Here is a 24,747-nt window from a genome sequence, read left to right on the forward strand (position 1 = left end):
TCAAATTTCAGTTTGTTTTACTGTGATTTAGATTTTTTCCAAAAAGAACAAAATTTTATATGTAGCATAAAAATTCATGTATCAGAAAGACTCAAAAGGCTGTTTTTCACTTTGTTCAAGTTTTGTTTCCAGGCATTTAGTGTGTCATACAGCTGTTGCCACTGCTGTTTTCCAAATGTCCGATGTGTACTATGACTAAAAATTGAAAAATTAAAAACAAAGTTATTGTCAACTTTTTATCCTTTTGGCATTCTTTTACAATACTACACACTTATATCTAGTTAAAAACAAGGTTAAATATACATGAAAGACCTAAGCTTCTAATTCTTACCATTCTAAATTATTTTTTAAAAATCTTTATCATATTGATCCTAAATCTTCTATTTTCCTGAACTACATAAACCAGACACAAAAGTCATTAGTATTCTAGCCAATGCTGAGCCATTAAATGAAATGTGCTGGAAAATAGGACTCTTTCATTAAATAAGCTAATCACATTCAGTCTGAACTTTAATAAAATTATGATAAATAGCAACTATTTAACTACAGTCAACTGATAAGAACACTACACCTCGGTTCTCTAAACATTTAAGTGAAATAATCGGAACAAACTAAATTGTTCTACAAAATGCTGCAAAGTCTTAAGTGTCTTACCTGACAACTACTTTCCTCTGGGTCTGATCAATTTTGCAGTAGACCATTTTAGTTCTTACTGCTGAAAAAAGACGTTTTACAGGGTATGTTATATGGAAAATTCCCAAGAAAAACAGCTAAGATATAAAACTAAACCACAATAAACTTTACAATTTTCAAACATTACTTTATAAACCAGCTCTCTGAATCTACTAACAAGCACAGCAGTGTGATGGAACCAAGAGGAAGGTCGCGCATTTGTCCTATGGTTGCTGGGTGAATCTATACTAAATATCACATACAGTTTTTATTAAGAATTCTAAGTGTTCTCCCCTACAATTGCATATGGGGGAAAACACTAATTTCCTAATAAGGTATTACTCCTTTATAGGACAGTTTGAGACTTAGAGCATTAAAAAGAAACCATGTCAATAACTCTGTACATTTTATTAATCCTGACTGGGCAATCCCCCCAACTTTCAAACTTAAAAAGCCCAGAAAAAAAATCTGAGTAACAATTAAATCATATTATAATGTAATTGTTGGGAAAGGTCCTGTTTCTAGCCAATGATAAAAAAATGATGATGATTAATATTTACAGATCATTTACTATGTGCCAGGCACTGGGCTAAATAAATAAAGTGCTTTACCTGCATTATTTCATTTAATCCTCACAACCATGTATTAACTCCTACATTCCTGTTTCAGAGGAAGACCTGGCCCTCAAATCCAGATCTGATACTAAAATCAAGGTTCTTAACCACTACGGTATACTGCCTAAAGGCCATTATTCTGTATGATTTCGAGGAATAGAACACCAAAAACCACAGAGCAATTTGTATTTCCACTGAATTTTCACTCTACTACAAATATAATCTGCAAGTCAAAACATTCATATCTGCTACAAGAGAACCTAGCTTTGTTAGAATACGACTCAGTTTCAAGATACAAAATCTTTTTTTATTGTTTTCTTAAGCAGGCTCCATGCTGAACATGGGGCTTGACCTCATGACCCCGAGATCAGGAGTGGCATGCTCTACAGACTGAGCAAGCCAGGCACCCCAAGATATAAAATCTTATATTCCAAAAGATAAAAGAGAAATTCTAGGAAAAAAATGAAAATACTCTAATTGCCTTACCATCAATAACAAATGCTTCAACATCATCGGCTCCAATCTGAAGTTCTTGCTGCATTGTGTCAAAAGAAATTTCTTTATTTTCCACTGCCATTCCCATAAAAGTAAGCAGTCTCATTTTTGCCATATTCTGTTCATGTAATAGACCTGAATAACACAGTGGTTAAAGCTGGATGAACATCCATACTAGTTAAAGATCTGCACAATTACAACTCTTGTGTCAAAAGTCACTGAGCACTTACAGAGCAGTTTTGACAAAGCTGCTTATATTTGCAAACCATAAACTGACCCCATAATTAAACTATGGAATATTACAGTTATTCTTCTAGAACTACATTTCTTTACTGCTACACATTGCCACAGGTCATAGGTTCAAAGTAAGAATGGGCTATAAAATGGTATTTTTTAAGCCCTAGAACTTCTGCACATTTTACGTTTTTTATAGTTACAGATTTTAGGAGATAAAACGTACAAAGTTTATTTCATAAGAACATTTTTATTTAATTACTTAAGCTTATTTTTACTATTTGCTCTCCATTTAAACACAAGATACCTTATCTTTTTGTTGTGTGTCAGTATTACTAGTAAACATGAAGCCTTAAAATATTTTCATATACATTCTGTTATGAAAACATTCCATTTCCCAGGTCACTTTGGATTTAATAATTAAGTCAAAAGGGTGTTCATCGGGCGCCTGGGTGGCTCAGTTGGTTAAGCGACTGCCTTCGGCTCAGGTCATGATCCTGGAGTCCCGGGATCGAGTCCCGCATCGGGCTCCCTGCACAGCGGGGAGTCTGCTTCTCCCTCTGACCCTCCTCCCTCTCAGGCTCTCTCTCATTCTGTCTCAAATAAATAAATAAAATCTTTAAAAAAAAAAAAAATGTATTTAAAAAAAAAAGGGTGTTCATCACTTAACAATTACAGGCCACACTGATTAGTACTAGATAAAATTAAATAGTACCATTAACAGTGATACCTGAAGTAGAAAACTGTACAAATAATTCAAATTTTGCCTTTTAACTTCTAGTGAAACATGCGGTTACAATTTTTCAGATCATAAACAATTGTGAGAGCCAAAAGGAAACTTAACAAATTACCCAGTCCTGATTCTTTCATTTTAAAAAATAAGAAAACTGAAGAGCAGAGATTAAATGACTTAGTCAAAGTGGTATAGTAGGCCTAAAAGATATATTTGCTTATAAAATAAATGACTAGTAATACATATATTTATAAATCCTGAATATCTAAATTATTACCAGTTCCTAAATGGAAATGGAATTATAACACAATATCATATATACTTGATTTGATGCTAACTTATTACAAAAACAAGTTTCTAAAATTAATCTAAAATTACACGTTTGTTTTCTCTGAAGTTTCAAATTATGAAACTGAGCAAATGATCATGTACCCTCTAATAATTAAGAGCCTCAAGTTTCCACTGTTAAAAAAGTTCTAAGCACTCCATAAATAAATTTGAAATTTATAACGTATATTAGCAGAAGACAAGGGAAGCTCATTAATACAGGACATAATCATCTGTTAATTAGCTGTAATTATGATGCAGGCCTTCTATTTGGCACAGATTCAACAAAAACATGATCATCATAACTCAAATGAATGAGGTATCCAAGTAAGTACTGCTAACCGGGTTTAATGGAAATCTACAAGCATCAAAAAATCAATTAGTGCACATTAACCCTAATTAACAAATGCAAATTAGATGCTGATTAACTTTCTGAAGCAAGAAGGTAGCAACTGTATAACACCAGATTACATGTAGACATGTTAGGGCAATTCAGTTGACACAGGATAATGCTTACTATTGGCCCAAGTTGTCAATGTTAATAAAGTGTTTTTGATAAAGTGATGCCACCTGTAGAATCTAGACATTGGTAACCAGACTTTGAGTTGTAATAAACATTAGCAATACATGTAAAACCAAAAATACGCACATTTATTGATATTTTGCCGAAAGCATCTTTTACAAATGTCTAATAAAAGATAGCTTATTTGCATACATGTTCAAGAAACTGAAGGCAAAACAGGGAACTGGACTTCCAGTTGGCACCATAAATTAGAAATGTTACGTTTTTCCTATCACAGAAAACAACTACTAAAGATTTTTCTCAATATTTTCAAATTCAAGAAAATTCCTTAACATCCCCAGTTCTCTGGGCATATACACTTCTCTTTCAGTATGATAAAATGATATTCCTAAAGTTTCTAAGATATAATTAAAATACTATTTTACTGCTACTCTTTGGTGTAGTTACAAGCTTACATAAATTTAAGAATTTATCAGAGAAATGAAGATTATTTCTAAAGTGCATTATGTAAAACCATTATCTATCTTACATGTGGAAACCTGTGTGTTAGAACTCGTTCTCAAAACCAAAACTATTAAGCCAGTGAAGTATGAGTTAAAGACTTGTAGAAAGCTGTGCTTTGTTTCATGAAACTAGAACATTACCGTCAAAGAGGAAGTCACAGTGTTCTGTGTCATATTTCAATTTTAAAGTTATAAAAAAAATCTAATTTTATGGAAACATTTATTCATTACTAATATGTCAAAACCTTAATGCAGTAATAAAAAAATGTGCATCATTGAGCAATTTCTGCATTGTCACTGACCCCTGTCTTAAAATGCTGCAATATAGAAAACGTAATTTTAATGCATGCAATAGCTTATGAACCAGTGCTCCTTTGAAACAGTCAATTACACATCAATGGGGGAGTGTCAAAGTGTTAATTACTACTCCTTTTTCCTTGGTGCGTAAATAAAGAGGTTGCTGACATTAACATTCCATCACATAGCTTCATGCCACAAAACAAATTAACTGGGACAGAATGTGGTTTTTCTGGGTCTAGTGCACCTGGCAAAGCATTCTACACAAACACACTTGCATCTACTTTATCCTGGTATATTTCAAATGCCTTATTATGTTCAGAATAATTCAATCTTCCCCAATTCCAATGGCTGCACAAAATATACATGTGATAGGAATTAATGATGGCCAAATTGAGGACTAATAATAGTATAATCAAAATAGACTATAAATGAGTTCTTCATCTATATCTCAAACCACGAGACTAACAACTTAATATTAACATGGGAAATATAACCAACCTCTAAGGTGTTTTGATTATTGCCTAGTAGAAAAACAAAGCACCTCGGTTTCACAGTTGACTTCATTCTCAAAAAAACTGGTAGTTTTAGAACAATTTAAATCTGTTCAACTACAGATTTTCTAATTTTTCTCTTTGTAACTTTAGTATGTTCAAAACATGCTCCAGAAAGAAATTACTGAATATATATGGAATTTGCTCAATGAGGATAAGGTTAAATTCAGTTTGGCAAACAGAGCTTTGATGCTCTAGAAAGAAAATTCGAAGATTAAAATCATATAAAGCTAAGACTATGCTGTCTTCAACAAATTGTAGTAAAGAAAGTTTCCTTGTAAAAGTAAAAAAAAAAAAAAAAAAGTAAAAAAAGAAAGTTTCCCCCATCATGTAATTCCATTTCTAATTCCATCTACAGGTTCACTTAGATCTGCTTAACAATACATACACTTCTAGAATTTGTTAATTTTGGGGAGGGGGTGTGCACCAAGAATAAAATATATTACAGGGGGAAAAAACCCCATTTGTTTCAATTATGTAACTATGGCTTCTTTTTTAAAGATTTTTTTTTTTTTTTTTTTTTATTTATTTTTTAGAGAGCGAGCGAGAGAGAAACAGCATGAGAGGGGAGAGGGTCAGAGGGAGAAGCAGGCTCCCCGCTGAGCCAGGAGCCCGATGTGGGACTCGATCCCAGGACCCTGGGATCATGACCTGAGCCGAAGGCAGACGCTTAACCATCTGAGCCACCCAGGCGCCCCACTATGGCTTCTTTTTTAAAAATCACCAAAAATATAAGGAGTAAGGGTCTGTTACAAACAAATAATTTTGTTTTAAATAATAAAGTAGCTTTTAGTCATCAAATTTTGTCAGCCGTTAAAATGAGTACTTCTAAAAGTCGCCATTATGATCAAAGTAACGGTGATCCTTTAAGTTGCTTTTCTGCTCTATCCTCCATTCCACAATTTAAAAACACATGTAACAATGGAATTATTTCTATCCGAATCTGCTCTAACACCTGCTTCTTGCTAGAACTGTACCTCAAAGAAGCATGGTCTAGTACACCTGGTAGGAGGGCCTAAATTCCAACAAACTCTTATAGAGAGAAATAAAGGCTTAGGTTTTCTGACTCCTAGTTTCATTGCTCTTTCCACCACAAATGCTACCTCCTACATCTTCTTCTGATTCCCAATTCATTCTGAATAATCTTTTAAACTGTCCACCTGTTTGCTGCTGTTCTATCATACACCACTGATTAGGGTAATCTAAACAAAAGGCCACAGTCATATTTGCTGGATTTTACAGTACATGAGAGTTCTAGAAGAGCATGTTCCCATCTTTCTTTATAGCCCAACAAAGAATAAACTCCAAAACTTACCAAGTGAATCAATGAAGTCTTTATTATTCTGATAAAACTTGACATATGATGCCAATTTAGCACTCACAAAAATGGTTAAAAGCTACAGATAGAAAATAAAGATATAATATTCAATACAGAATCAAGATTTATACTCAAGACTCAAGATATTTTTAAGACATTAACTCTCAGCAATAAAACTATCAATGCTTCCTTTAGTGCAGAATAGCAATCTGTTTGATCAAATTACTATCTAAACCATTTGCTTTCGTTAAGACTCATTTAGATGAACAATCAGTAAATACAGCTCTAAGTGAGCTACCCTGAAAGACGGTGGGAACAGCATAATACAAATAGAAACTAATCCAAAATGTATTTATACTTACACTTGAAAAGAGTGTTCATGTGTTTTTAAATATCAGATTTATCTTCCTAATTGGGGCTACCTGACACTACATATAAAAAGAAATTCCTATTATTTATGTTCATAACAGCCAGACAAGTACGGAGATGAGGGAAAGGGAGAAAGAACAGGAACAGGTATGTTCAGTGATTGGAAAAAAAGGCTGGTCTTAAATTTCATTCTGTTCTTGGTATTAAAAAAAACAAACAGTTCTGTTTCCCGATCTAATAGTCACGTTCATGAATACAAAGAAAAAGAGTTCTGCTTCAATATGTTACATTTAGGAAAAGAGAACATTTTCCACATTAAAGATAAATACTTACATCATGAATAAGCTCGCCTTCCAAAAATTTGACTGGTTTTAAAGTGAGAAGATGGTCAAAAAGAAATGCATTTGGATCTTTCAATGCTCGTACAATACACCTTTATTAAAAAACAAAAATACAAGCTCAGAGTCCTGAGATTCAGGAACTTTCCACCAACGTTTACAGATTGCAAAATATATTTAATTCAGTAAAATATCTAAGATTTCAATATACACAGCATAAAAAAAGCTACAGGACTGAGATTAAAACAGGCCAATAAATCTACTTAACAGGTGTATCTGTTTTAAAAACATAACAAAGTAGTTGTAGACAAAAACATGGAGCGAAAGCACGACTGAAATAAAGAAAAATTAAAACAGCAGAAGCATCTTCCCATATGTGAGACACTGAGTTAAGTGCTTTACGTGCATTACAACACCCTGATATACAGTATTATCGTGCCTGTTATCAAAGATGAAACAGGCCCAGAAAGAACTTGCCCAGTAAGTACTAATTAAGTGGTGGAGTATTTGAATGCAGGCAGTCTAACCTCAGAGTTAAAGATCTTTCCCACAAACTACACTTTCTAGGAACACCTAGGTCCCTATGAAGCCGTACCGTATAGAGAAGTTATTATTTCCATTTCATAGATTTAAAAAACTGATTCCATTATTATTGCTACTAAGTAGACCAAGGATTGTTTGAAGCCCTTATTCTCCTTAGCAATGGGCTAACTTTTAGCATGCCACCAACTTTTCCTCATCTACATACCTTAACATTAAGATAAAATCAACCCGATATTAGGCTCTACTTCTCAATTTGGGATCATCACACCCAAACCAGCAATACCCTAAACAGAAAATATTATGTGACTATTCCACCTACAATCTATGGTTATTCCAATACCAAGCCCTGGATTTTAGTATCTACACCGGATCACCACAGAGCACACAGTATCAAATGGCTCTGGATCACTGGGCTGGGAGATGCAAACATAATTTCTGCTATAGCTCAACCTCCAAGCTGCAGGTAGCCCCCATCAGAAAGACAACGTGTTCAACATTACCTGTGGGCATCAACTCGAGCCTGGGAAGCATTGTCCTCTGTGTAACTTCCTAGCAATTCCACCATGACTTTTGAAGCAGCATCACTAAAAAGAAATATTGCTTTAGGAATTTCAGAATATCATTACTGCCATTCATTCACTCAAAACTATTAAGTGCCAAGTACTATATTGATGACACATACAATGGTGACCAAGAGACACAGCCCTACTCTATGGGAAGAATCACGGAACTTTCCGGGGCGCCTGGGTGGCTCAGTCGTTAGGCGTCTGCCTTCGGCTTGGGTCACGGTCCCGGGGTACTGGGATCGAGCCCCGCGTTGGGCTTCCTGCTCAGCGGGAAGCCTGCTTTTCCCTCTCCCACTTCCCCTGCTTGTGTTCTCTCTCTTGCTGTCTCTCTCTCTGTCAAATGAATAAATAAAAAAATCTTTAAAAAAAAAAAAAAAAAGGAACTTTCCTCCTAGTAGGAAAGACCGATGACTAAGGAAAAATAAGAACTAACAAGTGCCATGACGGTAGCCAGAAACGAAAAACCAGTAACAGATATGCAAAGAATAAAGAGAATGGAATCCAAGTATATCACTAAAAGCCAACCAACCATGAAAGGAAGCAAGAGAAGGATCAGAGAAAATCTACAGAAACAACCACAAAATAAGTAACAAATTGGCAGTAAATACATATCTGTCAATAAGTACTCTGAATGGTAAATAGACTAAACATTCCAATCAAAAGACAAGAGGGTGACTGAGTGTATTAAAAAAAACAACAAGACCCAACTATATGCTGCCTACAAGAGACTCATTTCAGACCAGAAGATGCCTGCAGACTGAAAGTGAGGGGATGGAGAAACATTTAACATGGAAATGGATGTTAAAAGAAAGCCTAGGTAGCAATACTTATATTGGACAAAACAGACTTAAAAACAAAAACTAACAAGAGACCAAGAGGGACACTATATAATCATAAATGGGACAATCCAACAAGAGGATATAACAGTTGTAAATATTTATGCACCTAACATGGGAGTTCCCAAATACACAAAACAGTCAATAACAAACAAAAAATCAATAGTAATATAATAATAGTAGGGGATGTCAACACCCCACTTACATCGATGGACAGATCATCCAAACAGAAAATCAATAAGGAAAACAGTGACTTTGAATGACACACTGGAACGCATGGATTTAACAGCTATATTCAGAACATTCCATCCTAAAACAGAATACACATTCGAGTGCACAAAAAACATTCTCCAGAATAGATCACAGAATAGGCCACAAAACAAGTCTCAGCAAATTAAAACAAAACAAAACAAAACCAAACCCCCCAAAACCAAAGTCATACCATGCATTTTTTCTGACCACAATGCTATGAGACTAGAAATCAACCATAAGAAAAAATCTGAGAAACACACAAGTACATGGAGGTTAAATAACATGCTCCTAAGCAATGAATCAGTCAACCAAGAAACCAAAGAAATAAAAAATTACATGGAAACAAGTGAAAATGAAAACACAATGGTCCAAAATCTTTGCGATGCAGCAAAAGTGGTAATAAAAGGGAAGTTTATAGCAATACAGACCTATCGCTCAAGAAGCAAGTAAATCGCAAATAAACAACCTAACCTTATACCTAAAGGAGGAAGGAAAACAGAAGGGATTCTAAAACGCTTCAGAGCACCAAAAATTATGGATCTCCTTCTGTACAAGCTGACCTCACTTGGGGGACATGGAGATTCTACAAGGGAAATGGAAGCATCTAGCAGCTCTGTTCTTGATCTTTCCAAATGTCTCCAGTGATCATTTGTTTGAAGCTTAAAATAGGGCAGAGTATCTTTCCATTATGAAAATGCCAACAGTTCAGAATCCTTCTTAGCCTTTCTGACATTTCCCAGAGAACCTGCAAGTCCTTCACTGTGATTTGGAAATAATGGAAGGACATTACACATCTTGTAGTGGAAATAATACAGATTAGAGCAGAAATAAATGATATAAAAACTAAAAAAACAGAACAATGAAATCAGCTCGTTCTCTGAAAAGATATACAAAACTGATAAACCTTTAGCAAGATATATTTAAAAAAAAAAAAGGACCCAAATAAAATCACTAAGAGGAAAAATAACAACCAACACCACAGAAATAAACAATTATAACAGAATATTATGAAAACCTATATGCAAACAAGTTGGACAACTCAGAAGAAATAGGTAAATTCCTAGAAACATATAACCTACCAAAACTAAAGCAGGAAGAAATAGAAAATTTGAACAGACCAATTACCAGCAATGAAATTGAACAAGTAATTTAAAAACTCCCAAAAAACTAAGTCCAGGATCAGACGGCTTTGCAGGTGAATTCTACAGAACATTTAAAGAGTTAATACCTATTTTTCTGAACAGAAAATGAAAACTTCCAAATTCACTCTATAAGGCCTAATACCAAAACCACATAAAGACATCACAAAAAAGGAGAACTACAGGCCAATATCTCTCATGAATATAGATACAAAAATCCTCAACAAAATATTAGCAAACCAAATCCAACAATACATTAAAAAAATCATACTCTGTGATCAAATGGGATTTATTCCAGGGATGCAAGGTTGGTTCAATATTCACCCATCAATCAGTGTGATACAACACACCATTAAGAGAAAGGATTAGGACCATATGATCATTTCAATAGATGCAGAAAAAGCATTTGACAAAGTACAACAGCCATTTGTGATAAAACCCTCTGCAAAGCAGATCTAGAGGGAACATACCTGAACATAAACAAGGCCTTATACGAAAAATCCACAGCCAACAAAACACTCAATGGTGAAAAACTGAGAGCTTTTCCCCTACGGCCAGGAACAAGAAAGGGATGTCTACTCTCACCACGTTTATTCAACATAGTACTGGAAGTGCTAGACACAGCAATTTGACAACATAAAACAATAAAAGACATCCAAATTGGTAAGGAAGAAGTAAAACTCTCATTGTTTGCAGATGACACTATATACAGAAAACCCGGAAGACTCTACCAAAAAACTACTAGAACTGATAATGAATTCAGTAAATCCACAGGATACAAAATTAATGTACAAAAATGTGCTGCATTCCTATGTGATAATAATGATGTAACAGAAAGAGAAATTAAGAAAACAATCTCATTTGCAATCACACAAAAAACAAAATAACTAGGAATAAATTCAACCAAAGAGGTGAAAAACCTCTACTCTGAAATATAAAACACCGATAAAAGAAATTCAAGAAGACGCAAAGAAATGGAAAGACATTATATGCTCATGGGTTGGAAGAACAAACACTGTTAAAATGTCTATGCTACCCAAAGGAACCTACACATTTAATGCAATCCCTATCAAAATACTAACAGCATTTTTCACAGAACTAGAACAAACAATTCTAAAACTTGTATGGAACCACAAAAAAACCTCAAAACAGCCAAAGCAATCTTGAAAAAGAAAAAACTGGAAGTGTCACAATTCCAGATTTCAAGTTATATTATGAAGAGATAGTTAAAACAGTATGGTACTGAATAGACACATCGATCAATGGAACAGAACAGAAAGCCCAGAAATAAACCCACAATTACATGGTGGATTAATCTTTGACAAAGGAGGAAAGAATATCCAATGGGGAAAAACAAATGGTGCTGGAAAAACTGGACAGCTACATGCAAAAGAATGAAACTGGACCATAAACAAAAATAAACTCAAAATGGATTAAAGATCTAAATGTGCGACCTGAAACCATAAAAATCCTAGAAAGGACCACAGGCAATAATTTCTCTGACATCAGCTATAGCAACATTTTTTTAGATATGTCTCCCAAAGCAAGGGAAACAAAAACAAAAATGAACTACTGGAACTACATCATAAAAAGTTTCTGCACAGCAAAGGAAACAATTAACAAAACTAAAGGCAATCCACAGAATGGGAGAAGATATTTGCAAGTAAAGGACATATCCGATAAAGGGATAGTATCCAAAATATATAAAGAACTGATACAACTTGAACACCCTAAAAACAAATAATCCAAATAATCCAATTAAAAAATGGGTGATGTCCAACAGACACATGAAAAGATGCTCAACATCACTCATCGTCACAGAAATGCAAATCAAAATTACAATGAGATGCTACCTCACACCTGTCAGAATGACTAAAATCAAAAACACAAGAAAACCAGTGTTGGCAAGGACGTGGAGAAAAAGGAACCCTTGTGCACTGTTGGTGGGAATGCAAACTGGTGCAGCCACTGTGGAAAACAGCATGGAGGTCCCTCAAAAATTTAAAAAGAACAACTCTATGATCCAGCAATCACAGTACTGGGTTATTTACCCAAAGAATACAAAAACACCAATTCAAAGGTATACACACACTCCTATGTTTACAGCAGTATTTACAATAGCCAAACTATGGAAGCAGCCCAAGTGTCCATGAATAGATGAATGGATAAAGATGTGTGTGTGTGTCTACACCTACACACACACACACCAGAATATTATTCAGCCATAAAAAAAGAAAAAAAAACACTTGCCATTTGCAACAACATGCACAGAGCTAGATAATACTAAAGTAAGTCAGAGAAAGACGTACTGTATGATCTCACTCATATGTGGAATTTAAGAAACAAAATGAAGGGGGGAAAAAAGAGAGAGAGGGAGACAAACCAAGAAACAGACTCTTAACCACAGAGAATAAACTGACGGTTACCAGAGACGGGTGGGTGGTGGGATGGGTGAAACAGGGCATGGGGATTAAAGTACACTTATGATGATGGAAAAAAAATAATAAAGTGATTAAAAAACCCCGCCACAAATAAGTACCATGAAGGAAAAAAAAATGGTGATGTAAAAGAGTAACGCAAGCAGAGACAGGGAAGTACATAAGGAAAGTCTCTCTTCGAAGGAATGACATATAAGATGAAATCTAAGGATGTAAAGTAACTGGCCATGAAAAGTGTTGGAGGTGAAGGCTGGATAACTTTCCGGACAAAGGGAAGACCAAGCACAGAGGGCTTAGGTAGGAAAAAAGTTTTGTGTTCTAGAAATTATTAGAACAGCATGGCTGAAGTTGAGCCGACACCATATATTTAAATAACTCTACTAAATATATCCTTCCAATTAAATTATCCTTAAAATTATGCAGATGATAGATTTTAGTTGCAGTGAAAAGCACAAAATGTATTCATTCAATTTGAAGTCTTAGAAAATGTTTATTTTCACCCTTTATTTCTTCCTTTAAACTGATGAATCGTTGGACAGTTATAGAAAACTTAGTGAATTATGAAAAATCATTTTTTTCTTTTTTTGTTTTCTAAAAACACTCCCCCCACCCAACATCGTGATTCAACTTGGGTAAAATCAGTAGGAGCTGTATCATTGATTTTAAAAAGTTAAATCGTATTTTAAAACTTCCTAAAAACCGAAGTTTTATTAAAATATACAAATGTAGGGGCATCTTGGTGGCGCAGTCAGTTGAGTGTCTGACTCTTGGTTTCGGTTCAGGTCGTGATCTCGGGATCATGGGATCGAGACCCATGACTGGCTCCGTGCTCAGTGAGGAGTCAGCCTGGGATTCTCTCTCCCTCTCTGCTTCCCCCACTCTCTCTCTAAAATAAATAAATCTTTAAAAATATATATACACAAATGTAAATATAGGAGTGGTTAAGTGGTAACCAGCATCTTATATATAGTGATAGAACTGTAAGAATTTTTTTTTTTTAAGATTTTATTTATTTGACAGAGAGAGACACAGTGAGAGAGGGAACATAGCAGGGGGAGTGGGAGAGGGAGAAGCAGGCTTTCTGCTGAGCAGGGAGCCTGATGAGGGGCTCGATCCCAGGACTCTGGGATCATGACCTGAGCCAAAGGCAGACGCTTAAACAACTGGGCCATCCAGGCGCCCCAAACTGTAAGAATTTGAAGAAAATTTTAATGAAAACCTGTTTTACTCATTGTTATCTTGTGATACTCTACAAGCACATGTGCATTTCATTTTCCAGTTTTAGCAGCCACAATATACTTCAACCTAATATATCTTATCAAGAAATCTGAATTCACAAATACCAGATAAAAGAATCCATTTAAAGTGCATAGTATCTGACATACAATCAGCTCAAGAAAATGTTACATGATTTGTACTCATCAACCACCAATGTAAGTAAAATAATGAAGGAGAGGACCCATAGATATAAGCATTCTTACTAAAAGGGCAAAGTGAACCTCAGAATTCTAATTCAGAAGCAGCAAAGAAAATTACATTTTATGTGTATTGAGCAAAAACCAAATCTTAAAATTTAAATCAGCAGTGTGACAGAAACTTGTATTTAAATAAAACAGCCATCCTCTTCTACCTTCCTTAGGGAGGGTAGCATTTATCCATCCAGGGCCCATAATGTGCCAAACACCCTGGGCATACACAATGGTTGACAGATAAGGTTCCTAGCCTTCATGAGCGTACAGCCTCACAAACCGCTAAGGCTGTCACACCACGATAAAAGTAGAGGGTGCTGTAGAAGAGAGGCATTTAACCTAAACATAAGAGTAGTGCTTTAGGCAGAGAAATGAAGTCGAGCATAGGTCGTCTAGACCAAGGGTAGGCAAACTTTCTGTGAAAAGCCAGACAGTTAGGTATTTTAGGCTTTGTAGGCCATATGGTCTCTGCTGCAACTACTCTAGTCTTGGCAAAAGCAGCCATAGACAATACATAAATGAGTAAGTAGGACTGTGTTCCAGTAAAATTTTATTGGCACTGAAATTTGAATTTCATATAATGTTCATGTCATGAAATATTATTCTCACTTTTTCTTAACCATTTAAAATAGTAAAAACCATTTTTAGCCTGTGGACCATACAAAAAGGTGCCAGCCCCTGGTCTAGACTGGGAAAGAGCAGGGTGCTCTTACAGCTGACACAGGCTTAGCATGTCTCGGATGTGATAACCAAGAGGAAAGGCTTGTGTGTTGGGGGAAAATGGAGGGAGGGAATATCCATTACACATTGTAATCTGTCAACGCACCATACAAAAATGGCATGATTATCATCACATTCACCAAGCCCAAGCTACCTCAGTAGGTAACCTAGAAGCCCGTGTCAGAAAGGTCTTACATGCTATGAGTTTTGTAATATATCCTAAAGAAAAATTTGCGGAAACTTCTATTTCACAAAATCATTATGGTTGCAGACTGGAGAAAATAGATTGCACTTCAAGATGTCTCACTTAGGAACAAAGAGACTAACTGAGTGAGAAAACGACAAATTCATTTTGGTCATGCTGAGTTTGAGGCAGCTATGTGCCACATCTGAGTGGAAACATGCAGAAAAGGGTAGAAAGTAGTTGAATACAAAGATCCAAGGCACAGAAGAGAAGACTGTGTTAAAGACATGGATGTCAGGGCACCTGGGTGGCTCAGTCAGTTAAGTGGCTGCTTTAGTTCAGGTCATGATCCCGGGATCCTGGGATCGAGCCCCATGTCGGGCTCTCTGCTCAGTGGGGAGCCTGTTTCTCCCTCTGCCTGCTGCCCTGTTTGTGTGCGCGCACGCTGTCAAATAAAAAAAACCTTTAAAAAACACAAAAACAAAAACATGGATGTCCATTCAGTAGATGACAGAAGCCATGGGAACAGATGAGATGACCCAGGCGGAGTGAAAAAAGGGTCCTCCGACAAAATCTTGAGTAATAGTAGTATTTAATGGGACAGAAAGAATAATTTACAAAGGTGTCTGAGAATGAACTGCCAAAGAGGTTGGACAAAAACAAGGAGAGGTGTCACCTAAGTCAAGAGAAGTTTCTATGAGGGAAGGAATATCACGGTCACATGGTGCTGAGAGGTGGAGGAAAACAGGGACTGTAGAGTGACCACTGGACTGCATCTATTCTTAGAAATGAAGGAACCAACACTCAAATACTGCAAACTAATTACTGTAACATCAGAAATAGGGGAAAAAGCCAGGGATCTTATACTTGCAAGGTGTTTTGACATTTTTTAATCTAAAAGGCTTCAGGAAGGGCATGTACTCTAGTTCCATAAACCACCACTTCATGTGCTTTTGTACATCTCTGCTTTTGCAACATATTTCGTAAACAGTCATTCATTTAACAAATATAGAGTGCCTACCACGTGTCAGACACTGTTTGAGTAATGAATGAAGTTCCTGCCCTCATGAACTTACATTCTAGCGGGGACAGATAATAAACATTATAATAAGTCTGTTAGTAAGAAGTGCAAGGGGGAAATGATGAAATAGGGATGAGAGAAACAAAAACAATGCAAGGGTGTAGAGGAGATCTTGTTATACACAGACAGCCAGAGAAGACCTTTCTGATGAAATAATAAGGGAACAGATCTGAAGAAGGGAGGGAGCCATGTGGTTACCTGGGAAAAAAGTGCTCCAGGCAGAAGGGCCAGTACTAAGAATCTGGAGCTGGCTTGGCCTTTTACTCCCAAAGAAGCACTGGAGGGTTCTGAATAGAGGGGAAACATAATCTGATCCTCCATATTAAACAGAACTTTCTGGAAGCTGTATTAATCTGTATTAAGAACAGGCTGTAGGGGGACAAGACCCAAACAAGGACCATTTAAGAGGCTACTTCAAAAATCTAAATAAGAAATAATGGTAGCTTAGACCACAAGGTGGACTTTAGATTTATCAGAGCTGACAGGATTTGGTATTGATTAGATACAGAGTGGAAGACAAAAAAGGAACCGTAAAGGAATCCCAATTTTGGGTTTTGAACAACCAGAAGACAGAAATGGCATTTCCTGAGTTGGAGAAAGTAAAAAAAACAGATTTAGAAGGAAAAAAGGTTCATTTTTGCAGCTGTTGTATGAGATGTCTTTTGAGTATCTAAAGAGAGATGTTAAACAGGAATAGATATTTGGAGTTCAGAAGACAAATACAGGAGATAAACATGTGAAAATCACTAGCATATAAATAGTATTTAAAGGCATGCGACTGAATGAGAGCACTTAGGCAGCAGTGGCTCTTAACCAGGTGCCCTCCAGAGCATTTGCAAGTGCATGGGAGCACTGCAGCTCTTCTAATGCCTGGGAAGCACCAACGGCATTTTAGTAGGTGAGGACAGGGATGTGAAGTATCTTGTACTGAATTTAACAACTTAGCAATACAAAAAACTGTCCTGCATTTGGTACTCAGCCTCACCCAAAATCACAGCAAAAAAAATACAAACAACATGCACAGGGAATAAATGTAACTGAGCAGAAAAAGTCCCAGAAACAAGTTATCCTAATGTTGAGAGAAGGAACCCATAAACAAGTTGTGAACAAAGAGAAGAATTGGGCGCATGGGTGGCTCAGATGGTTAAGTGTCTGCCTTCGGCTCAGGTCATGATCCCAGAGTCCTGGGATCGAGTCCCGCATCGGGCTCCCTGCTCCGCGGGAAGTCTGCTTCTCCCTCTGCCTCTCTCTCTGTCTCTCATGAATAAATAAATAAAATCTTAAAAAAAAAAAAGAGAGAGAAGAATTGATGGGCGCCTGGGTGGCTCAGTTGGTTAAGGTTCTCTCTTGATTTTGGCTCAGGTCATGATCTCATGGGTCTTGAGATGGAGCCACGCAACAGGCTCTGCACTCAGCAGGGAGTCTGCTTGAAGATTCTCTCCCTCTGCCCACCCCCACTCTCACTCATGTGTACTCTCTCTCTCTCAAATAAATCTTAAAAAAGAGAGAGAGAGAAGAACCGAGAGAGATGAGCCCCTTGGGGATAAATGTAGAATCACGATGTTGTACACCTGAAATTAATACACTGTAAGTCGACTACACTTCAATAAATGAGGGGGGTGGGAGGAGGCCCCAAAAACCAACTGAAGAAAGTGTTTCAAGAAGGAAAAAGTGATCATCTATGCCAAATACTGCAGAGGTTTAACATTAGGACATGTCTAGTAGGGGCACCTGGGTGGCTCAGTCGGTTAAGCATCTGCCTTCAGCTCAAGTCATGGTCCCAGGGTCCTGGAATCGAGTCCCACATCGGGCTCCCTACTCAGTGGGGGGTCTACTTCTCCCTCTCCTTCTGCCCCTTTCCCTGCTCATCCTCTCTCTCTCTCTCATAAATAAATAAAATCTTAAAAAAAAAAAAAAAGACATGTCTAGTAGAGTATAGATGGGTACTGATGTCCTATTTCAATTTCTCTGAAAATTAAATTTGGAATTCCTTAGAACATTGGTCACTTCCATTCTACATATAACAGACTAAGGACCTACTAAACAGCAATTAGAGAATCATCCAGTGAGTAGTCATCATCTCTGATAAGCACTAGACATTCAGAGGGAAACCATAACACTCATCATTTTAAATTACTCTACCAGAAAAAAGACTAACTTCTTAAAGGTGAGCTTGAAAAATGAAAAGGATAGTAAGAATATCTAACTTTTACGGAGTGCTGTCCCAATAATGAAGCCACTGTGTTAAAAAGTATATGAATATTGTTATCTTGTTTTTCAGCAGCCCTATGAGGTATTACTATTTTTTCCACTCTAAATTGGAAATTCCATTCAATTGGAAACTGAGTTACAGAGATGGTAATTTATTTAGTCATACAACAAGCAGGAAAGCCAAGACTTGAATCCCAGTAGTTTGGATGCACAGTCTGCCCATCTGAAGTGTGCATGAAAATAAGGATTCTTTCTCTAACAGCTTTTAATGCTCTCTCCATTTGAAATGGTCTTTGTTATAAACTATTTACTCTTAACACTTTACTGACTACTGGCTAGAATGCTGTCATATGTCTGCCAACATACAATAGGTAGTAGCCACGGATCAGAATGAAACAGGCTGTTAGCGCAATATCCCCTGCTTCTCTTCTTTTATGATAAAGCGTTCCAACTTTTGTAACAAAAGTTTCCTTTTATATTGTTAAATTTAAATAGTTGCAAAAAGTTTACATTACTTAACAGAAACACATTAACCTTACTGACCCTCTCTAATACATTAAATACCCAGCACTAAAAGCCAGTATAAAAATTGTGCAATAAAAAAACTAAAGGGAAGACTGGTTTACTTTTTCTTTTTTTTTAAAGATTTTATTTATTTATTTGAGACAGAGAGAATGAGAGACAGAGGAGGGAGCCCGATGCGGGACTCGATCCCGGGACTCCAGGATCATGACCTGAGCCGAAGGCAGTCGCTTAACCAACTGAGCCACCCAGGCGCCCTGGTTTACTTTTTCTAAAAGTATTTAACCATTATGTGAAAAGAAATTGAAAAGCTAGGTCAAAAAGGTAAGATTATCTTTTAACACTAGTTCTGAAAACTGAGCCAAACCTATAAGCTGGGTATATAGAATAAGTATTTTGGGCATGAAGTTTGCTAGGCTGAATTACATACCTTAGAAACCCAAGACCTTGCAGAAGCCCAATAGGTACTCTTTTAGTAGAGTCTATTGCAAAATTTGATCTTGGGGGCACTTTTTATATAAGAGACTGACTGTGGAAACTTTGATTGGTAAACCCTATCACTAAACAAAAGTGGTAGCACTGCCCCACACTAAGACATCAAAGCATCATTAAATAACTTAGTCTAAAGTTACATATAGCTTTCGGATTAACAGTTGTACCATTTTTAGAACAAAAGCAAGTTTTGCTTTTAAAAATGTTTAAAGATGGGGAAAACTATTTTAAACTTTGTAGTTATGTTTAACTTAGTAGGTGAAATTTACAGAAATACATTTACAGCAACTCTGTGGAGAACAAAACAGAGCAAAATCACTTACCCTACTTGTTTTTAAAAACAGTCTCAACTGTTTGTTGCCTGTGAGGTTTTAAGTTAAATTGCCTGTGAAGTTTTAAGCTAGTACATTAATTCTGAATACCTTTTCTTACAATCCACAAGTGCCTCATAGAGGAGCCTTAACAGGGTGTGTTTTTTTTCAGTGGTGAGGTTCCAATCAGAAATCCATTTTCTAACCTACAGGATTGACAAAAGGAGGAAATTTAGTGACACAGCTGAACACAGTTTCATCATTTAAAAGGTAACATTTAGAACATACATATTTGCTATTTTAGTTATAATATATTCTACATTTCTTATAAGCAGAACAAGTATTCCACATAGTAACTCACTTGATCCAGCTCAGTTGGAATATACTGGATGGCCCCACAAGATGCTGCCACTTTAATGAGGCTGCAATACACTGTATATCTTACAGGAGTATTCTTATCCATCCCATGGAAAAGGTTGCTCAGCCTGGTTAACAAATAATAAAAGTGTATGAGATCAGTAACTATGATGATTAAGTTGAGATTATCTGCTCTCACAACAAACCTGAGACACCATTAATAACTTCACATTACAAGGAGGGAAATGGGGCACAGAAAGGTTAAACGACTTGTCCAAGGTCATACAACTAGTAAGAGCCACAGCTGACAGTCAAGTTCCATAATTCTTGCTTTTAACCATTAAATGACAGCGACATCAAAAGAACCTCTTGAAAAACCGAGCCTCTTTCAGTTCTTAACTTACAATTGTAGTCTCAGAGATGGGCGTTCGCCTTCCCGAAATTTGACCAGCTTTTCACACAGGCTTTCAATCAGAGCTTCTTGCTTGTCCGGTTCCAAGATCAACAGGAGGGAAACCACGCTGTTCATCACACTTTCAACATCTACACATGCATGGATAACACAATAGCAATACTATCATACTTAATGTGTCTAATTAAGTATGTATTTCCAGTGTTTTTTTTTTTTTTTAAAGATTTTTTATTTATTTATTTGAGAGAGAGAGAAGGAGAGAGAGAAAGCACATGAGAGGGGGGAGGGTCAGAGGGAGAAGCAGACTCCCCGCCGAGCAGGGAGCCCGACGCGGGACTCGATCCCGGGACTCCAGGATCATGACCTGAGCCGAAGGCAGTGGCCTAACCAACTGAGCCACCCAGGCGCCCCTCCAGTGTTTTAATATATAGAAGATCATTAAACATAAAACACTTTAGGAAGATGTAATCTGGCTACTGTAAAACAGTTCCACCAGAGGACACTTCTCCTTCAAGGGTGTGCATTATGCTAAAAATATATTATACATGAATTCAAATGAAACCAGTTCTGTTTACAGCTAACAACCAGAAAGCACTATGTACATTTTATTAACGAAAAAGGAAATCATTACCTAAGATTTGGTTTTCAACCTGTAAAACAGAAGACTGATATATAGGTCTATATACATGGTTTCAATTTTTACTGGCAAGATATTCAATCATTTGGAAGTTACTGGTTCGGTCTTAAGTTAGAATGCTTTCTCAAGTGAAGAAAACTTTTATATATAAATAGGAAATTACTGAGAAATGGAAGCGGTCAACTTCCTGGCTGGGTCATTGCTTTCTGACTGTAAGATATTAACTACAAGCCAAATTTAATCTCAAACCTTAACTAAAGATTACAGGACTCCCAATTTTCAAAATTTCCCATTTTATGTCAATAAACAGGGAATCAGCCAAATAATTAAATATCTTTTAGATTACCTGAAATTATATCCCATTTGATATTAATGGAAACCTATCAAAAGGAAAGAAGAGCTTCACTTTTCCTCAGTTCATTCTCAAATTATCAGTATTGAGTGTATGCACTTAACACTCAAAAAACATGACCTATTAAAAAAGATGTCTTCTCAAAATAGGCTTACTTCACAGGTATAACAGATAAGAATAACCTGAAAGTATGTGTAAAGGTAAGATTAAAAAAACAACAGGGCTTAACAGTTCTAAGACAATTATAATTTACAAGAAAAATTTAAAAAGTAGATCCTTTCTGATTAGTAAGAAATATTACAAAAAAATTAAAAACAAACCTTTATCATCTTCCTTCAGACATACATCACAGGCCTCAATAATTTGAGCTAAATCTACATGAAGTCCACCTTCTGAGTTCTCTTCTGAAATTTCAGCTCCTTTAGATTTCAGATAAGCTCGAAGCTCAGCAGCCTGTTGAATCAAGTTAAGATTGCTATACATCTCTAAAACTGACAATGCCAAAATTCAAGATCTCAAACCATTCTTTTTTGAAAAAATAAGAAGTAAATACTTAACGACTTTAAATTACTATGCTGAAGTGCCTCTCCCCCACCTCAGTCCCCATCACAACCCCACAGGAGCCACAGGTTTTCCTCTACAAAACCAAGTGGCTACACAAACCCACTATGACCCACATGGATCATCTTCAGAATTTCTCTATCACCTATATGCTGCTGAACTTCCAGTACATAGCCAAAACTTCTAATATACATCAAAGCGTTTATGAGTGGTTGTGTGTGGACAATTAATCTGACCTGGTAAATTCAACTTGTTTCAAAGAAACGAAATTTTATTGCTCTCAAGTGTATATAATATAGCTACTTTAAAAAGTTACAGACATTTGCCATTACCTTGGCAAGAAGGTAATCATTTGTTAATAAAATGTTTGAGAACCTATATGAGACAAGCATTTTGGGAAACACAAAGATAAAAAGATGCTTTGAATGTTGTTTTGAATTTATAGTACTTTTCAAATTGGATCTACTTTATTCATTTTTTAGAATGCAAAATACGTATCTGTATCAGAAAGCACCCTGGGACCTGTAACTACAGTACCACATCCAGGTATTCAGACATTTTATACTCTAAAGCATATATATAATATTTAGTAAGATGCTCTTTTGAGGACTTGGTATTTATGGCAGCCAAACATGAATGTAGATGGTATTTAAGATAACAAAATGAAAAACTTAAGCAGGAAGATGAAAGGATACCATTAGTAAATGCCCAGGTATCACATTTTCTGAACCCACAAACATGTGTGGCTACCTACAAAAGGTACGTTAAATTTGTAGATCTGATGGCGCTACCCTTTCAGGTAACACCACAGTATCTTCACTTATGAGTTGGTATTATAAACTAGATTTTATAAAACTGTCACCATATCAAAGAGCATAAAAACACTAGTGGGGAATGTGTTTTCCTATGAAGGAAGCATAATATGGTAAAAAAAAAAAACACAAAAAAAGTTTTTCAGCTTCTGCTTTGTAGATACAAAGCAAACTTTTTCTAAGAACCATTCAATCAACAGTTTATTGTTTTTATCTGTCATCCTCACTGGCTACAAGTAGTTGTGGAGTAGGACAAGTAAAGGAAAAGACAAAATCCTGAACTCCATTTCCTACCCTACTCAAACACAGAATTTGTCCAAAGTTGAACTTCTGAAGCAATCACATCTACCTGAAAGGAATGGCTGGTGTCAAACTCATGTATTACAAAAGTGGCATAACCTAACTAGAAATGACTCTTTAAAATAAGGCCAACGACAAGAACTTCCTCCATCTACAAATTCTTTCCTATGTTAAAATCAAATACTTTTTTGGGGTAATCTAATAGCAATTTGTTGATAACATGATTCCATTAATATACTTTTTTCCTTGTTTTCCACATTTTCCTTTCTAATGTGCTCAACTCCTTCCCTAGCCTTATCTCCTCCCTTAGCGCCCCCCACCCCCGCCTTTCATTTCCCCTTCTTACTCGGTTCTTCAGGGCTGAGGGTCTGCACTTCTACCATGGGGGTAAAAATCAACATCTGTAATTCTAAGAGTTATCTTAGAATAGTAATGGTGTTCTCCTCTATGGAAACCAAATTTCCATGTTAGTGGAGTAGCAAAAAATATAAAACAACACCTACTTCACAGAATATGGTTTTCAGTTCTATAAAATTAACTTAGAGAAAATAAATTCAGGTTTTACTCCCATCAACTATCAGCCATGCATGAAATAAAAAATTTAAAAATATTACGATGGTTCACCAGGTGTATGCCTCAAAGCAGGAGGGTGAAACTGTTCTATTTTCATGTTCCAGAACTCTCACTCTTGCACAAGTAAGAATATAAAATATGGCCTCCGTTTAAAATAGGGTCACCTTTGCCTCTGTGATCACAAAATAAAACCATTTTCAGCTTTTGTACAAAATAATTTTTCCTAGACTGCTTACGTCGTTTAAAGATTCGCTACCTCCCACTCCGGATGTGGCTGCATTTGGGAGACGGAAGCAGACACCATTCCCAGTCAAAAAGTAGTGTCGTCAGAAGTGACACGGACTGCAAGGTTCCCGACGCCAACCAGGAAGCTGGCTGTAAAGCCTCGGGCCAAGCGCTGGAACCGACGGTCGGCGGGCCAACTCAACTCCAGGTCAAAAATTAGCGCCTCGCCTCACGGCCTCCCTACTCCCGTGTGTGGGGAGTGAGCTGCGGCTCTAAGCCCCGGAGCGGGCTCCGCGGGGCGGTGTCCCGACCGCCTGGTTTCCTGGCTCAGCCCTTCATACCCTCCCAACCCCATCCTGGAGGCACTCGCGGCCTGGGAGCACACCTGATCTTCCTCACTGATGTCGATGAAGGCCGGAACGCTCATGTTGAAAGACCGGGTACGGCCGTCGCTCCACTCGCAAAAACCACGCCGACCGGAAAGAGAGCTACAGCGCACGGGCGGGGGGGTGCGGGTGTGTGTGCCACACAACTGCTTCCGGGTTACCCTGCGGGGCGGGGCCAGGGGGGCCAATCCCATCGGGCGCTGGGGGCGGGGCGCACGCGCTTGGGCCGGTGTCGCGGACGCGCTCTACGGGGCCAGGTGCTGGCACCGCCTCTCCCTTCTAGTCTTTAGAATGATGTCGCCGATTATCCTTCGCGTGAACTCACGTCTTGTGCCTTACCTCACCTCCTTTCTGAAATCTTAAGCCAGTTCGGCCAACGAAAATTGTGCTC

At 37.0% G+C, this 24,747-nt stretch overlaps 1 protein-coding gene across 2 annotated transcripts; it reads right to left on the minus strand.

Moving 5' to 3' along the window:
• Positions 1-24,513, minus strand: EIF3M (eukaryotic translation initiation factor 3 subunit M). Of its 2 annotated transcripts, none has more exons than XM_081798389.1 (11): positions 24,356-24,513; positions 21,820-21,952; positions 20,503-20,641; positions 20,103-20,226; positions 19,853-19,947; positions 8,021-8,104; positions 6,973-7,072; positions 6,268-6,349; positions 1,773-1,916; positions 655-712; positions 1-195 (listed from the first exon to the last, which is right to left on the minus strand). In XM_081798389.1, exons 1-11 carry the CDS (start codon positions 24,395-24,397, stop codon positions 75-77), a joined length of 1,122 nt encoding a protein of 373 aa, XP_081654515.1. In that variant the 5' UTR covers positions 24,398-24,513; the 3' UTR covers positions 1-74. The 2 variants fall into 2 exon arrangements, with proteins under 2 accessions (XP_081654515.1, XP_081654514.1); XM_081798388.1 differs by having other exon boundaries at positions 655-715.
• Between the last annotated feature and the right edge of the window lie 234 nt (positions 24,514-24,747).

The sequence above is a fragment of the Leptonychotes weddellii genome, chromosome 11 (assembly GCF_054177405.1).
Source record: "Leptonychotes weddellii isolate Sample4059 chromosome 11, ASM5417740v2, whole genome shotgun sequence".
Lineage (NCBI taxonomy): Eukaryota > Metazoa > Chordata > Mammalia > Carnivora > Phocidae > Leptonychotes > Leptonychotes weddellii.

Coding starts and splice junctions, on each gene's coding strand:
- EIF3M (XM_081798388.1), bottom strand. CDS start 24,397: ATGAGCGTTCCGGCCTTCATCGACATCAGTGAGGAAGATCAG. Junction 19,948..20,102: donor TTCCAACTGAGCTGGATCAA/GTGAGTTACTAT, acceptor TCAATCCTGTAG/GTTAGAAAATGGATTTCTGA. Junction 1,917..6,267: donor AGACTTCATTGATTCACTTG/GTAAGTTTTGGA, acceptor TGTGTTATTCAG/GTCTATTACATGAACAGAAT.